This window comes from Ooceraea biroi, chromosome 12, assembly GCF_003672135.1.
Source record: "Ooceraea biroi isolate clonal line C1 chromosome 12, Obir_v5.4, whole genome shotgun sequence".
Classification (NCBI taxonomy): Eukaryota; Metazoa; Arthropoda; class Insecta; order Hymenoptera; family Formicidae; genus Ooceraea; species Ooceraea biroi.
The window spans coordinates 4,622,418-4,638,794 of NC_039517.1; the positions used below are offsets into that span (position 1 = coordinate 4,622,418).

At 36.5% G+C, this 16,377-nt stretch overlaps 4 protein-coding genes across 11 annotated transcripts; 3 read left to right on the top strand and 1 right to left on the bottom strand.

The window, feature by feature from the left end:
* Positions 1 to 1,716: 1,716 nt before the first annotated feature.
* On the bottom strand, positions 1,717 to 3,776 carry LOC105276593. Of its 2 annotated transcripts, XM_020030771.2 has the most exons (3): positions 3,635 to 3,773; positions 2,977 to 3,314; positions 1,717 to 1,981 (listed from the first exon to the last, which is right to left on the bottom strand). In XM_020030771.2, the coding sequence occupies exon 2, from the start codon at positions 3,294 to 3,296 to the stop codon at positions 3,021 to 3,023; it is 276 nt and encodes a 91-aa protein (XP_019886330.1). In that variant the 5' UTR covers positions 3,297 to 3,314; positions 3,635 to 3,773; the 3' UTR covers positions 1,717 to 1,981; positions 2,977 to 3,020. The 2 variants fall into 2 exon arrangements, with proteins under 2 accessions (XP_019886330.1, XP_011332645.1); XM_011334343.3 differs by lacking the exon at positions 1,717 to 1,981 and having other exon boundaries at positions 2,051 to 3,314; positions 3,635 to 3,776.
* LOC105276592 (protein pigeon) lies at positions 3,774 to 9,136 on the top strand. 6 transcript variants are annotated; one of them, XM_011334338.2, is made up of 12 exons: positions 3,774 to 3,952; positions 4,054 to 4,143; positions 4,413 to 4,549; positions 4,752 to 5,067; positions 5,302 to 5,558; positions 5,761 to 6,923; positions 7,264 to 7,596; positions 7,672 to 7,886; positions 8,000 to 8,209; positions 8,278 to 8,349; positions 8,442 to 8,514; positions 9,011 to 9,136. In XM_011334338.2, the coding sequence occupies exons 1-11, from the start codon at positions 3,775 to 3,777 to the stop codon at positions 8,510 to 8,512; spliced, it is 3,042 nt and encodes a 1,013-aa protein (XP_011332640.1). In that variant the 5' UTR covers position 3,774; the 3' UTR covers positions 8,513 to 8,514; positions 9,011 to 9,136. The 6 variants fall into 6 exon arrangements, with proteins under 6 accessions (XP_011332640.1, XP_011332639.1, XP_011332641.1 ...); XM_011334337.2 differs by lacking the exon at positions 9,011 to 9,136 and having other exon boundaries at positions 8,442 to 8,547; XM_011334339.2 differs by lacking the exon at positions 9,011 to 9,136 and having other exon boundaries at positions 3,797 to 3,948; positions 8,442 to 8,547.
* LOC105276591 (glyoxalase domain-containing protein 4) lies at positions 9,097 to 10,959 on the top strand. Of its 2 annotated transcripts, XM_011334335.2 has the most exons (6): positions 9,097 to 9,239; positions 9,311 to 9,360; positions 9,495 to 9,760; positions 9,988 to 10,143; positions 10,311 to 10,486; positions 10,584 to 10,959. In XM_011334335.2, the coding sequence occupies exons 1-6, from the start codon at positions 9,150 to 9,152 to the stop codon at positions 10,701 to 10,703; spliced, it is 858 nt and encodes a 285-aa protein (XP_011332637.1). In that variant the 5' UTR covers positions 9,097 to 9,149; the 3' UTR covers positions 10,704 to 10,959. The 2 variants fall into 2 exon arrangements, with proteins under 2 accessions (XP_011332637.1, XP_011332638.1); XM_011334336.3 differs by lacking the exon at positions 9,097 to 9,239 and having other exon boundaries at positions 9,316 to 9,383.
* Positions 10,960 to 11,107: 148 nt separating this feature from the next.
* LOC105276597 (poly(U)-specific endoribonuclease homolog) lies at positions 11,108 to 15,830 on the top strand. The gene is made up of 8 exons (XM_011334347.3): positions 11,108 to 11,358; positions 11,489 to 11,566; positions 11,650 to 11,865; positions 11,980 to 12,057; positions 12,345 to 12,662; positions 12,837 to 13,932; positions 14,812 to 15,226; positions 15,361 to 15,830. Exons 1-8 carry the CDS (start codon positions 11,307 to 11,309, stop codon positions 15,592 to 15,594), a joined length of 2,487 nt encoding a protein of 828 aa, XP_011332649.2. The 5' UTR covers positions 11,108 to 11,306; the 3' UTR covers positions 15,595 to 15,830.
* The last annotated feature ends 547 nt before the right edge of the window (positions 15,831 to 16,377 follow it).

A 16,377-nucleotide genomic window follows, 5' to 3' on the forward strand; every position in this document is an offset into this window, starting at 1 on the left:
GCCCGCGCGTGTTGAGGATTAATGTAGTCCGGGTGCCGGTAGGCGAGGAATCCGATCTTCGTGCGACCTGCTTATTCACCTTTACGGTACTCGAAACGCTTGGCTACGCGAGTCGCGCTCGTTCCGTGAAAACTCGCACGACGAAACGCAAACGCGCGCGCTCTTTCGACTTCACCCGCGTCTTTCCCACGTACGTCTTTCCGACACGCGCAAATGTCACGGATGTACGAGCGTGATCTTTCATGCACGAGGCTGATGTTCTCAGCCCACATTTAGCGTTAAACGTTAGCGTTAAGAGGTTTCGGGAGAGCTCAATTTCCACGTTCATTTACGCGCAAAACCGAACGGATCATTCTGGGAACTTTTGTCAATTTTCCTCTGTAATTCCGCTCCGCTATAATTATTCTATCAGTGCTTCTTTATGCACATTTTTCATTTCGAGGAAAGATGGATTTTTCCTCGAGAGAAATTATTTTCCATTTTTCGGAAACGACATGAATTTCATCGACGAAGGAAAAATAAAAAGCTGTATATCCGTTGATGAAGTTACTATTAAAAAATTGTCAATTCGAGAACTATTCATTCCAGAACGGAAGCCGGACGCTGGCGACGTGCCGTCCGTTTCATCCGGCCGCGGATGAAAAGAGAGTGCCGCTCCCCGCGAGAGAAAGAATCCTCCGATGTTATCGCTAGCACTGAAGTGCCGGTGTGAGCGCTGAGCCGGACTGTTGCACTCGTGAGGGAAGAGACGGCGAGGAATGCTAGGGAACACGCGTCACGGCGCGGAGAAAAGAGGAACAATGAGACAGTATCTCGGCAACGCGAGTGGTCGTCGTCGTCGTCATGGAGAGGTGAGGCCCAGTGACCGACATTCCCCTCTCTTCTTTCTCGCCCTTCCACCGATCCTGCTCCGTCCGGATCTCGGTGAACGGTCCGATGCACGACCTAACGTTCGCGCATCGTCGACCCGAACATCGCGAGCAACCGGAACCGTCGCGGACCGGTCATCCTAAATTTCCGCTCGAGCGGAGGAGCCACTCGAGGCGTTTCGCCGTTTCACGCACGAGCCTCTCTCTCTCTTTAATGAGTTATATTCATTATTCATTTGGATATGACGTTCAACGCAATCTTCAAGTGAAACAAATAATTACTGTTAAACGATCAACAAAATAATAATTAGGAAACTCTTTGGAAAAGTTAGCTACAAATTTAAATTTACCATGATTCTAGACTTGAGAACGTCGCACTTGGACACAAAAATTAAAGACAGCAATCACATAAAAAAATCCACGGTATAATAATTTATCATTAATTTTAATTAACCAACTCTCAAGCCATCAATCCTCGCAATTTAGACGCAAATTATGTATTTTTTTGGAGAAACTTTGCGTTTCATCTTCGGTGTTAAAATTTTCATCGGTTATTATGGAATATGAGACGTAAATGATACAATTTTTAACAATTTTGGTTGATTAATCGATTGATTGATAATTATTAATGACACCGATTTGGTGCACATGCTATATTTAAGTTTAATTTTTGTGCTTGTTCTAGGCCAAGATCTTGTACTTGGTCATAATGTGTTTCCTAACTAGCTGTTTGAGTTCCATTACTTTGGAAACTGGTTGGCGCGGTTCATTCCGTTCTACCTCGTCGACGAGATCCGCCGCCTTTAATAATTTATTCCGCCGAAACAGTAACTAATTACAATAATTCATAGTCCCATGATTTATTTATGATACAAATATGACAGCGCATATGAAATATAATCTCGCATTTAATGCAGATTCGAGTATTAAAACCATGATGGGTAACGTGCTTACAGCATTAGTATCAACAATAATGCTAATAATCGGGGATATATATGGAATTCCATACCTTTATCTGCCATGGCTTATCAGTACTATCGAAGGAATGATCCTTCACGAAACGCCAACCCTTTATGCATTGGCTTCCACCGAGTTACTCAATACAAGCGTACCTAAGGGATTTTTTATATTTTTAACGCTGATCGTATACGGTAGAGATAAACTTCAAAATATACAATTATACATTAAGAGTACAAGTTTTATTTGTTGATATGAATCTTGTTATCGCAAAACCTCTTGCGCTGCAGTAGTATAATGTTTTATTATTATTTGAAAGTGCTACATGTTGCTAAATTTGAATAATGTTCTATTAGACTTAGAAGTATGCTCCGTCGAGTAAGTTCTAACTATAAATTAACTTTGGTTTTTAGTGGAGGAGTTGTGTATCTGTAAAGATGTTTGGGTGAATTTTAAACATTGCTGGACAAACTATAATAAAAATAAATTGGACGTAAAATCGGAAGGCACGAGTAAAGAATCGTGCGATGAAACCAAGACTGCTCTCGATATATCTTCAGAAAAGTTAGAAGATCAACAAGAAATTATGGCTTATTCCGATAAATCTAATAACAATGATGTTATTAAGCCTGCCATGAATCTTATAAAAAGCAGTTTATCATTTCAAAATCTTCGTAAACATATGAGCTTTACAGAAGTATCTGGTTAAATTTATATATGTATATAGACCTATACAAGTTATACTGGCAAACATTTAAAGTCCACGTGCAAATTTAAACAATTTTGAGAAAACAGGGCAAATTTCATAATTATTAATTCATAAAACAAGTGTATATGTGAATATTAATTTAATTATTTGAAATTATTAATTACATTTATTATATTTAACATTAAATAGAAAATTGTATTATTATTTTTATATTCAGTCATAAGATGGTGCACACAAGGTCAAGGAGTGATCTTTTCTCCTTTCACAGTGGATCTGTTCTTTCTTTTTTAATTAACTTTATGTAGATTATTACATAGCTAGCCTTTTCTATATCCTTTAATACTTAATACTAACAATAAAAAAATATACATAAACTATAACGAAATATACATATAAAATTAAAAATAAGGTTCATTTTATCCAATTGGCATTGTCACTTACATGTACTATATTAATACAGTTTTTGTACATGATGCATTAAATATTTATCGCCGTCCATGCCGGTCCATCCTTTCACTTCTATCGTTATTACGACGATTCCAATAGTGATTGCGTCTACCATGAGTGTGAGTTTGATCGTGACGTGACCACTCATATCTGCGTGGTTTGTTGTACCAAGGGTCGACGATCGGTGGTTTCTTCAGTTCTTGCATCTTGATGTTCATGAAACTGTTGTCTTTCTCTGTGTAACGATCCTTAAATTCCTCCTCGCATTCTTCCAAGAACTTCCTTTGTTCGGTTGTCAAAGTGATATCCGTCATAGTGCAGCGTTAATGAATCTGTAATTTGTTTTAAGAGAATTAATGGTTATTTATTATTATTTATGTATTATTATAATTAATATATATTAATATATATTAATATATATTAATGAATCTGTAATTTGTTTTAAGAGAATTAATGGTTATTTATTATTATTTATGTATTATTATAATTAATATATATTAATATATAAATTATTTATTGTTATAATTATGGATAATAATAACATAACTTGGCTCAAGATATAACCTGCAACCATAACCTATAAAACTTTAAATAATACATGTATGGAAACATCTTATCATTACAAGGCAATGAAATTATACAAAAAACTTACCGTTGGATATTTTTTTAATAACCGCACAATAGTCGTTATCAAACCTATTTGTTATTTATTGATTATAGTTTCACTATTCCGTATGGCATGCAACCGTTTTGTACACATGCGTTATAAATTGATGACAAGAGTGCAGTGTTATGGCCACTGCACACTGGACTAGACGCGATGGGCGACGAACGACATCCAATGAGAGCTCTGCTAGGGATAGAGACGCTTGGAAAAGCAGAGCTCTCATTGGATGTCGACTCCAGTGTGCAGTGGCCATCTGCGAGAACAGCAGACGACAAAACTCGAAGCAGTCGTGTTGTGTGGTAGGTAATTATAGTATTGTTATAGAGGTATCAGAACACTTGTGCGTATCTAATCTGCAATCTTTAACGAATACTTGTTTATTGTAATTCGATATTTACCCGTAGCGCATATTACTCGGACCGTTTCCTCGACAGACATGATAGAGAATCTCGCAGCAAAATTATGTTCACTTCTATCAGAAAATGCCAATACAGGTAATTCAAAGTTATTACTTTATTAATCAGATTACATATATTGTTGATATATCTTAATTGTCTTATATAAAAAAGAGTGATGTTCCATCTATTAATTTATATAATTTATCTAAAGATAGATATTGTACAAAACTACTGGTGTCAAAAGGAAAGTGTCTGTGAAAAAGAGAAATTTGTGACATAATAAATAATTTCAATTATTGTAATTATCAAAATGTATTTAAGTTGATGTCAGAATCTGGAAAAAACTTATTTTTTTGTTGTTTTAGCTGAGCAATGGAAGCTACTGGGGCAAGAAAAGGATGGATCGATACTCGTCGGATGGACGGAAGAAGCAAGGAAGGATGGATGGACTGTACTGTGTACTGTAATTGGTTGTTACGACCAGATTAACAATGAGTTACAGGTAAAAGTTACAAAAAGCTATAATGTTCTTTTTCTATACAAATATATTTAAATACTTTTTAATAATTCAATAATTGCAATTATTATTACAATTTTCTCCTTTTCACAGACATTTTTTGACACCAGTATAATGTCTTTATATAAATTATATAAGTTAACATCACTTTTTTTTATATATAAAATAATTTTGATCGTGGATTTAGATATTGCACCGTTTTCCGGAAGTATTAAACATTGTTCAAGCTACGGTCAATCAGAGTCACACGCTAATGGGATATGTAACGAAACAAAAGAGCCATTCAGAAACGACAGATTCTCCGAAAATGCAATGCACGGATCATGATGGCGTCATTAATGAGGGAGAATTCTATAGAGTATTCATTGTTGAATTGACAACTGAAAATAAGACAGTACACAATTTGGAGGTAGAGAGATCTAAACAAGTACGAATACAGTTTTTGTACAGGGAAAAAGAACAGTCCGATGTGGATAAATTTTTGGTATTAATACATCATGAATGTGAGTAAAATTTATTGTACATCTGCAAAATCAATGATTTGCTTTAAAAAAGCAGTTTATATTTATTTTAATACAAATCCGTATCTCATAGCCATGAAAATAAAGCATTAAAATGTACATGAAGTTAAAGTGTATAAAAATTATAATAATAAATTTTGTTTTGTTTATAATTGACATTAATTAAAATTATTAATTGACATATTGTTTAATTTATTTATTATATCACATTTCCAGGTATTCTGATATATACCGCTCAACTTGACACATCATCAAGTGACTCGCAATCAATGAAGGAACTGAAGTCCGAAGTGCTCGTAAAGGCATTCATATGGGCTCAATGGGACATGATCAACCAGGTTCTCTATCACATACATCATCGACGAATTTCCGCAAGCGTGATTACCGAAGGTGACGATGAAAGCAATTGCAAGTCTTCTAAACCAACACTCAGTGGTCTTCAATTTCATGACGATTTACCGCACGAAACCGTGGTAAGTACAATATTATTTGATAAGAAGAAAATAACAGACATCATTGTCCAAACGCATTGCAAGTGTTCGCAACATGAGTTAACAATTAACTAACAATTAACTCTCGTGAAGCAATCTAATAATTTCGATATTTCTCTAATATGCCGGCTAATATAATTTCGCGACGCATGGTGTTATCGTTTCATAATATTTGTCTTTCCAGCTGAATATCCCATTAAATTTACCACAATTGTCACCGTCCTTTAGCTGTGGAACTTACGAGGACGACGTTATACCTCTGCGAGTACACGATTGTTCCCTAGATCTCATAGTAGTTTCCGACTCCAAGGGGATAGTCTGCGTTTGTCACTATTACCTTTATCGGCCTGTCCAGCCACCGCAGCACGTGCTCAACTCCTTGAGCGAGTCCAACACGGTGCACTTCGCGTACTCGGTGACGCTGTTGCATCACAGCTGCGTGATCCATTGCGTCATACCAGGTATACCATGGTCGCGCGCGAAGCTGATGCGACCGACGTTCGCGATCTACGAGAACCATCACATGATAGTGCTCGTCCCGGGATTGTTTGCGCATCTCCTCGAGATTGGCATGAATCATGAGCCCTGCTGCCACATCCTGTGCAATCCGCTGCCGTCGGTCCCGCCCCGCGTTTCTTACTTGGTACCTTTGCTCGACCTGGACGGCAGTAGCAAGAAAACAAAAAAGAATAATTCAGACGCAAAGATCAATAATCATTCGGAGGGGAACGGATCAGTCGCAAGCTCCAGCACGAGCATATCGACAATCGATTTGCCCACTATGGACCTCGTGCAGTTAACGGTTCCTACGGACTTCCTCATTGAGGTTTTCCGCAGGGAGACCTCGCTCGAGATACGTCTGGGAATACTTCATTATTTCCTCTGTCACAAAAATGACATGGAAGTTATCGCGGAATTGGTATCCATCGTTGCGGAGAAGCCGCGCTCGTTAGATATCGCGCGCTTCATGCAAGAGATACTTATAGGCAGTTCCTACGCTCTGGTACAAAAGAATCTTCTCGCGGACACCGTTTCCTTACTATCGCTGTTGCCTGTTACCACAATTGGGGATTACATGACCTTCGATATAAAGATGAATGATCTGAATATCACGTTGAGCCATGAGAAACTCTGGAACACGTCGGTAATGTTACTCTCGCCGCAGCAGCGACTCGTTCCTTATCGCAGTGATCTGTGGACTAGACTGTGGGATCAGCTCAGTAGAAATGGCAGCGATAAATCGAGATTTAAACCTAGCCACATCGCGGAGAAATTGCTAGTGTCTTTAGCTTGTTATCAACCGGAAGCGTTATCGAGGTGCAGCACTCCAATGTCGCCGAGTGGAGGGTAACAGCATTTTGTTCTCTGACTCCGCGTACCTAAACGCATGCGCATATATTGGCATGAAGATAGTGCAATTCGACCTGTGCTCTTGCTTGCATATTGGTTTACAAACTATTATAAAATATACGTTTCAGCTTATTTAACATACTTTTAATTTTTTAATAAAATGTGTATTAAAATAATATTAAAATTATTAATATTAATTATTAATTATTATATTAATACTATTAAAATTATATTAAAATTCTTATTTATTAAATTGTTTAATCGTTTCGATATATTTTTTTATTGCAACAAACGGGATCGTAAAAATACATTTAAACAATAAACGATGACATTACAGATTTGTTGCAGTATCATTTGGAGACTTTTTGGGCAATCGGAACATTAAACTGGACTCAAGCTTGCCGTTTAATGAGACAGAAAGCTGCACCGCCTCGAAACAAGAGCATATTGTGTCGGTTAATCTGCGAGAGCTCTCAATGTATCTCTTGAAGAATGGCACACACACGTCTACGATGCACCCGCGAAGCTCGTGTACTCCGTTGCACGTTCACGCCATGGCCACGAGATACGTGGCTGCGCAGTTGGAAGCGTCGCGCATACTGTGTCAGATACTCTGCAGAGCGGCTGGCGTCGATCCAAGAATCGAGCAGGAACGTGGCTTTAATCTCATGTACGACGATTATTTCTGTTTACGCGTTAATTATCACGCTCGTTCGAATATTTGATTGAACGTTATCTTTTGTAGAGATCAACTGGATGAGGCACGACGGTGGTTGCTGTTTGTACTTTTGCAGCGCTACAGATACTCCATAGAAAGTATCGCTTTTCCGGCGCCGCAGGGATTCGCATCGTTTTTCACTTATCTCGGCTACCGCACTCTTAAGTATTCCATGTTTCTGCAGTACATTCAGCGTTCAGTATTCGAACTCCAAATTGACGTTACTAAGATTATTTTAGCTGGTATGCTATATTAAAAATTATCACATTATCTTTATAAAAACTTTTTATTATTTATTATTTATTATTATTTGTATTGCCCACACAGATGACATGCAATGACGATTTTTTTACAGATATAAGCGATACGAAAGAAAATGTCGTTCAAAAATTGGCACTGTTATCGCTGCTGCCCAGATCTCGCGGAAAAAGACTCCTGAATCAATGGCTACATCCAGTTAGCTTGATGTTGCGAGCTAGAGAACACGCTGCTAACATTCTGTGCGGCGAAGTATCTCAAAGTCGAACCGGTACTCGATCCTTACAACATCGTACTCATCACAACAGTAAGTAGAATAAACGAACGATAATTCAATAAATACGAATTAAATGATAATACATGAATTGTTTTCAGGTTTGGCAGCTTTTCCCTCCGCAGACCGTTTATCGCCGTTAGATACCTTTTTGGATTTGCTTACGGCAAAAGGTGAGAATTGATTGAATGATATTTGTAATACGAGCTATCATTATCTTAGAAGAGCAGCTTAAAAAAAACTTATCAATTTTTGTGTTTCACAGCCAGTCTTACGGAACTAGATTTTGGATTGTTGATAGAAGCAACGGTAACATCGACAGAGGACTTTCTCTAATGGGAAGTTTTTTACTTAATGGTTACAATAACTACTAAAAAATTTCTTTAATCACGACGACTTAGTAGTAATCATTGAATAATTATGTAGATAACAAATTTATATAATCTATATATATATATATTTATATATATATATTTATATATATATATTTATATATATATATTTATATATATATATATATATTTGAAATGCTATACATGTATTTAAAATTTTTATAATTTAAATCTTCCATATATTTTATGTTTAAAATTATAAGTAATTGTTAATTTAATAAACATCTCCAAACTATGTGAGTGCCATTGAACTTGAGAGTTATGAGTTAGAGGTTTGTTATCAATGAGATGTAATATTATTTCTATTACATATTGTTTAATTGAATGAAAGGCTTTTTGAATAAAAAGAGGCGTAAGTCAATCAATCTAAAAAAAGGTGTGGATGTGGCGTATTCTTGTCCATTCCACATTGTTTGACATATAATTCATGTATAACACACAGATGGTGCTACAGTAGCCAGGCGCATGAGCGAAAAAGCGGCTGGTGGCACAGTGTGTCATTTCAGTTGATCGTGGTCAGTTGTAATTGTACATATTTATCCTGTTGATTGTATCAAGGTTGGACAAGAATTCTAAGAAAAATGATCAACGGACGTGCATTACATTTTGTATTCAAGATACCAGACCGTAAATTAACGGCTAAATTTTATCGCGAGATTCTCGGAATGAAGGTAATTCTTTTTGTTTTGGAGCAATTCAATTTGTTGATTATGGGTTTACCTCATAGATCATTCTTCTGCAGGTGTTGAGGCACGAGGAATTTGCGGACGGATGTGAGGCAGCGTGTAACGGGTGAATAATCTGTCATTAGTCATGTAATTACTGTGAGAAAATATAATAGATCATTATTTGTGTGTTTGAAACATGCGATTAGAAATTGAGAATTGTTATATATTGTTTATATATTGTTTATATCTTTTTTGTAGACCATACGCAAACCGTTGGAGCAAGACGATGATAGGATATGGCCCTGAAGACACGCATTTTGTAATCGAACTGACGTACAATTATGGAATTAAGAAATATGAGATTGGTAATGATTTTAAAGCCATCACCATTCGTTCAAAAGACATAATTGACAGAGCACGTGCCAATGGCTGGCCAATGCATGAAGAAAATGGGAAATTTGTGATGGAGGCACCAGGTGGATACAAATATCACATTATTAATGAGCAACATTCTGCTAATAGCGGTGAGTATAAAAAATCAAGCAATTTATCCTATAATTTTATTATTGCAAAATTATACAACAAATTGATTTATGGTGTTAGTATTCAATTGTGTTAACACAATAATTTATGCAATGATGTAGACGATATTTAAAATTACAAAATTGCAAAATTGTGAAAAGAGAAAAATAACGATTTTAAATCATATTTCTGATATTATCCTTTCTCAACGCATTGGTATTTTGAACAGATCCAGTCGAGAAAGTTACCTTGTCCAGTTCCAATCTGGAACGCACTATTGCTTACTGGAAGGACATGTTAGGCTTGAAGATATTTGATCGGAAGGATAAAAGCGTGTTGTTGGGCTACAATGAGGATCAAGCTAAACTTGAATTTGAAGACATTGGTAAGCGTATCAGGCTGTCCCAAAATTACTGGAAATAATTTAAATAATAATTTAAATTTAATTAAAAGAAGCAATTAAAGTTCGCGAATAACAGAACTGAAATTTCGCGCGCTCCGATATAACGAAATGTCAAACAACATGTATTATTGTTCAATTCTTTGTATTAGGCACTGCAGTTAATCATGCAAAAGCATACGGGCGTATCGCTTTCTCGGTACCACATTCGCAACAACCGATGATTCAAAAAAGTATCAAAGACAGTGGAAATAAAATCTTGACTGATCTCATCACTCTGGATACACCAGGGAAAGCTTCTGTACGAGTTATTATTCTTGCCGATCCGGTAAGTATATTTATTAGATAGAATTATTTATTAGAAAGTTTATCGGTTATACTATATGCAGTTTATAAATTTGTTAAATATCAATAATTGCTTCTAGGATGGACATGAAATCTGCTTTGTAGATGATGAAGGATTTAGGCAACTTTCAGTGCCAGATTATCCAAGTGAGGCAATTTTAGACAGGTACATCGAGAAGGAAGCGGCAAATAATGTGTAAAAAATTATTTTCCAATTTTATTCAAATATTATTTCTAATTTAAGAATATTAAGCGTACACAGTATGGTGGTGGGATATTAAATATTAATAAAAATCAATGATTACTTGTGTGATGCAGGACATCCAAATAAAACTACGTATATGAATGTGCAAAGAAAAAATGTGCGGGCAAACTATTTACTGTAGTAACTTAGATAAAAAGTTATACTCTTATATATTTATATTTATTGTATCAAAATAAATTTTGTTGCATGACAATTTAGCATTGTAATTTAAAGTTAGATTAAAGCGTGATTACCCTACATGACTAAAAAGTATCTATTTCCTAGCCTTGATATAGTAAGCATTGATATTTAAACACATGATACCAGCGTTTATCAGCTAACCACATGAAAAGTATTTGTATTAGTGACCGGTCAAGAGGTGAATATAATCGTTCCCTCTATCGTTCTGAGAAAGTAGTATACCAAGAAGATGAAGGAAAGACTGATAAGCACAGAAGAAAGAAAGAAAAAAAACCCATATATTTATCATTCAGTAGTCATTAAGTGCGTCAGTTCTCTCTTGCCATCGTAAGACTAACGTTGGTTCTACGCACAAGAAATGGAAATCCGAATTTTGCTGTCTCTCTTACTCATAACGCTCCTTGTAACAAGTTAGTTACTTTATAGAATATATTTTTATTATATATATATCTTTTTTAAATTTTTGTAAAATTTTTAATTAATATAATCAAGTATAACTAAATAAGTAAATAAGTAAATATAAAATTGCTTTTTTTTCAGATGATGTAAATGCAGCGAGACATTCTTCAGGTCATTCACGAGGTGGATCAAGAGGTCGTTCTTCAAGTCATTCTTCAGGTGAGAGAATTTCGTCTAGATATGGCTTTACTCCAAGTTAAGCTAATTTAGACGCTGTAGTTTATTAAGCTGATATACGATAGGCTCAAGATGGAGTTCTGGAAGTTCATCTGGCGGACACACAAGCTCACATTCTTTTGGACATGGAACTTCGTCGGGCGGGCATACGACAGGATCACGCCCGTTCGGAGGCTCATCAAGTAGTGGACACACGACGGGATCACACTCTTTCGGACATGAAAGTTCGTCAGGAGGACACATGACGGGATCAAATCCGACTAGACACGGAACTACGTCGAGTGAGTACATACATGGCATGAGTAAGACGAAGAGGAAGACGTAGTTTATTTCAAGTTTTCTACGATTACAGCAAAATCATATCAGTGCGTCACATAAACATGAAAAAATTACAGGTCAAACTTCGCATCAGCAAAATAAGGATTCGTCCACGTCTCTTTTACATGCTGAAGGAGGAGGCCTTACTCGACCCCGTAAGTGCAATGTAACAATAAATATAAATATGAAGAGTTTATATATATATTTTTCTTTCTTATTGCTGAATAGCATTTAATAATTATTGTTTGTATAAAGTTTCTGCTAATCCCGCATTCCGGCCGGGTCGCAATGTCTACAATATTATAAACATTTGTTGTTTATAATAATCAAGATATTCTAGAAATTATTATACATTTTCTTTAAGATTTTATTTTTTTGTTTCATATATTTATCTCTTTTTATATAAAAATAATGTATCTTTTTTATATTTTTCTTCTGTTAGAAACTTATCCTGGAAGCCAAACAGGAAAAACAGGTGTTACGAACGACATGAGACAAAATTCTGCACCAAAACCATCAGCGCCGCATAATCCGTCTGCACCATACAATCCTTCAGCGCCGCATAATCCGTCTGCACCAAAACCATCAGCGCCGCATAATCCGTCTGCACCATACAATCCTTCAGCGTCGCATAATCCGTCTGCACCATACAATCCTTCAGCACCGTATAATCCGTCTGCACCATACAATCCTTCAGCGCCGTATAATCCATCAGCACCGCCCGCTGCTCCGAAATCTACTGTGCCTTTGCAAAACCATGGTACATATACCACCTCTTTTTTTAATTTTTAACTTAAGGATTTATGCTTCAAAATTCCTATAATTCGTAAATTGTGTAAATTATAAATTACGCGTTATGTAATCGTGAATAGAAAATAACAGAAAATTAATAGGATCAATAGGAAATTAACAGAATTTAATTTCTCCTTTACAGCTCCGACCTCTTTCGGTCAGCCGAGCGCGCCTTCCAATCCTTCCTGGAGTAATCCACACTTCAATCCGAACCAACCGCATCCACCAAATCCGGCTTCCAGCAATATCGGATTCAGGGATCATCTACGTCCAACGTCGATGCCGATGCCCCAGCAAGGTGCTCCCTACCCGCGTCCTCCGTATCCCACTCACCCCAATTCGTATCCCTCTTCTCATCCTATCAGTCATACGAATCAACCTCATTTCACGCACAATCCCAGCCAAACGATCGGGCATCCCTCCAGTTATCCAGCGCATATTCCACCACCTGTACCAGGCACGTTTGGCAATCCTTATTCCACTCACCCTGTTGGCGTAGGATACGGACATGGTTCACCTGCACATAGTTATTATCCTCAGCAACACTTTCTGTCGCAACCAGCGGCACAACCGTACATACCTGGCCAAACGGTCATAATGGTTCCCGGTCAGCAAAACAGTGGCAGAGGCTTCGGTCAGATGGTGAAGGAGGCACTCGTCTTCTCCACCGTTAACGCCGGCGTGAATAGACTATTGAACCCCCATCATCATCACTACATGCACGACCACTATAGCAGACCAGTGGACAGTAGCAGTGGCTCTACAAGTGAAACGCATATCACTTATAATAATCACTATTTTAACAGTGCTCCAGATCAGTCTCCTCCGGTACCGGCTTCACCGTATGGTCCATCCCAGGGAAATGTCCCTGGCACGTATCCCAGTTATCCAAGTCCGGTGAACAATCCAGTCATCACTCCAGGTGTATCGACGCCGATGATTGTCGGAAACAACAATAGCGCGATATACCCAAATGCTCCTCCCTCGGGTAATCCTTCCACAGCGGGCGTAAGTAACAATATGAACGGTCCTCCGGTTACATCTTCTAATGGAGCTACTGGCAACGCAAAGAACAATCAAGGAGCAGCTGTCTACTTCCCGCAGTACACGGTATCTGATAACGATCTGTGGACGTTAACCGAAGAACTGTTCGCGAAGCAAGAAGTCGATATATCCAAATACTTGACATTATATCTGCAAAGCAAATCTGAAAACGCGACGGATGCAGCTACCGTGCCGTAAGTCCTACATTCTACTCTCAGATTAATAATTGTTAATAATATTTATTAATAAATTGTTAATATATCAACGATATACAGGGTGTCCCGGGTTTTAACCGACAAACTGCGGGAGCATATTCTACTAGTGGAAATAAGAAAAAATTCTTATATCGAGTTTGCTTAGAAATGCTTTATTACAAAGTTATAAACCAATATTGAAAAGAAATATGAGATAAGTAACAACGGAACATAGTGTAGAATTTGGAAGGTCCAAGATGTTTATGTTATGTGTATTCACATGTATTCATGTTCACTATGTTGAAACGATTCAGTATGATTGTTACTTTCACAACAGTAGCTGTTAGATTTCAATCGTCGTGTCAACTAGCAATTACTATCAGAATGCCAAAAGTGTTTTCAAATGAGGAATACACTGATATTCATTTCGTGTACGGATTCTGTGACGGAAATGCACGAGTTGCCGTACGAGAGTATCAACGTAGATTTCCTAACAGGAGAGTACCAGATAGATTTAAAGCAACGAATTACTAATTCAGTTACTGAGATGCAACAAAATTTTCAGGAATGTCGTACCGTAACAAATTCTGTACTACGTCGATGTCTAGCTTGTATCGATGCGCAAGGACAACATTTTGAAATGCGTCACTAAATCATTGCGTAGATAATTTTTATTTTTGTGAAAAAATCCGTTGTTACTTATCTGATATTTCTTTTCAATATTGGTTTATAACTTTGTAATAAAGCATTTCTAAGCAAACTCGATATAAGAATTTTTTCTTATTTCCACTAGTAGAATATGCTCCCGCAGTTTGTCGGTTAAAACCCGGGACACCCTGTATATTAATGTCTCACTTCGTATTCATCTTTCATTTTTAGATTATTTTTCGCGCAGCAAGAGGTGTACAATTACCCGACGATCTTGACTATTCGAGCACTCTACGACAATTACGAACACAATTCTACGATAAAGGAAACACATAGCTCCGAAAAGAGGAAGGAGCAAGATCTCCTGTTGGACGTGTTCCTGAACACGAATGTGATGGCCCGAGCTATGCAGTGGCTGGCGGATCGCGGTTTCATCAACCCGGATGATTTCGAAAGGAAAGAAACTCTGCGGCATATCTGGTTCAGTCAATTCGACGGTGCCACATCGGGATTCGAACGAGTGTTTACATCCGAAAGATACGGCCAGGATCTTCTTGGTGTGCAGGACTGGATTTATTTTAATTATCAAGAATCGAAGAACCGTATCAAGTACATGGGATACGTCGACAAGTTGCAGTTTGGTGACGTTAGTTACACACTATTATTTGATGCAAATAATTAATTATATTAAGAAATATTGTGTATTGTTTCAATGTTAAATTATAACATCATGAAGATATAAAAGTACCTCATAACTTATATTCTATTTGTTTTTTTCAGAATGCTTCATTGTTGAAGCTAAACTTTAAAATGGACGATATTGTTAGACCAAACGCGACGATATTTGTTGGTACACTTCCTGAACTGGAAATGTCCTTGTACACAATATGCTTTTACGTCAGATCAAACGATTTGTGTCCCATTTCTCTTGGTGGAGCCAAGTTCCATATTTTCACTCATTCATTCAGATACTATGGAAAAGACCTCATAGATCTTGCACTTCCTATTTTCTGATTCCATGTAGTAAAATATTAAGTATTCCAATATGATAAAAAAGAAACTAGAATAAGAATAAAATATAGATTTGATTTTAACGAAAAGAAAATTTATTGTACTTGATAGTGATATACAAGTTGGGATTACATATTATACTGTTATCTCCTTATATATATAAACAGAAATAAATGTATTAATTCTCTTGATTAAATAAACTGTGGTTCGCGTACATACGCGAAATTTTTAAAAAATAATTTGTAATTTTGCGTTAGAGAAAATATGATTTTATATTGTAAATCCAATTTTACATCCAATGACGACTCTTTAGGAATGCGAAATTCAATTTTTTCTGAAAGAAAATATTAATTATCATGAATAAAATGTTCACAAAATATATGCATATGTATAAAAAATCTCAAATCTACTAACAATAAAATTTACTTTAAGAGACAATCATTTCAAAATATTTTTAATTACAAAGATATGATTAAATTAAAAAGCTGGAAGAGAAATAATATTCAGACACGTTTTTATTAAAAAGAAATTATCATAAATATGATCTCAAAATAGCAAGATTAGCCAATCAGATGACATTGGTGTATCTAAAGGTATACTTGAGAATATCTCATTATAAGAACGCGGATTATAAATATTTGTATATAATAAAAGAGATCACGACGATATTATAAGGAGAGATTCAACATTTTCAACGTCATTCCAGATATTAAACTGAATAAAGTGCCATCGCATTAATAGGCGGGTTCCAGTTTCATAAATGCCCGCGAAGGATCAGCGGAAAGA

What these genes read in the sequence shown, in the direction of transcription:
- LOC105276593 (XM_020030771.2), bottom strand. Translation starts at nt 3,296, where the DNA reads ATGACGGATATCACTTTGACAACCGAACAAAGGAAGTTCTTGGAAGAA.
- LOC105276592 (XM_011334338.2), top strand. Translation starts at nt 3,775, where the DNA reads ATGGCCACTGCACACTGGACTAGACGCGATGGGCGACGAACGACATCC. An exon ending in GGTATTAATACATCATGAAT is followed by an intron (nt 5,068 to 5,301) that starts GTGAGTAAAATT and finishes TCACATTTCCAG; the next exon opens with GTATTCTGATATATACCGCT. An exon ending in TACTAAGATTATTTTAGCTG is followed by an intron (nt 7,887 to 7,999) that starts GTATGCTATATT and finishes ATTTTTTTACAG; the next exon opens with ATATAAGCGATACGAAAGAA.
- LOC105276591 (XM_011334335.2), top strand. Translation starts at nt 9,150, where the DNA reads ATGATCAACGGACGTGCATTACATTTTGTATTCAAGATACCAGACCGT. An exon ending in GCAACATTCTGCTAATAGCG is followed by an intron (nt 9,761 to 9,987) that starts GTGAGTATAAAA and finishes TATTTTGAACAG; the next exon opens with ATCCAGTCGAGAAAGTTACC. An exon ending in TTATTATTCTTGCCGATCCG is followed by an intron (nt 10,487 to 10,583) that starts GTAAGTATATTT and finishes AATTGCTTCTAG; the next exon opens with GATGGACATGAAATCTGCTT.
- LOC105276597 (XM_011334347.3), top strand. Translation starts at nt 11,307, where the DNA reads ATGGAAATCCGAATTTTGCTGTCTCTCTTACTCATAACGCTCCTTGTA. An exon ending in CATAACGCTCCTTGTAACAA is followed by an intron (nt 11,359 to 11,488) that starts GTTAGTTACTTT and finishes CTTTTTTTTCAG; the next exon opens with ATGATGTAAATGCAGCGAGA. An exon ending in AGGAGGCCTTACTCGACCCC is followed by an intron (nt 12,058 to 12,344) that starts GTAAGTGCAATG and finishes TTCTTCTGTTAG; the next exon opens with AAACTTATCCTGGAAGCCAA.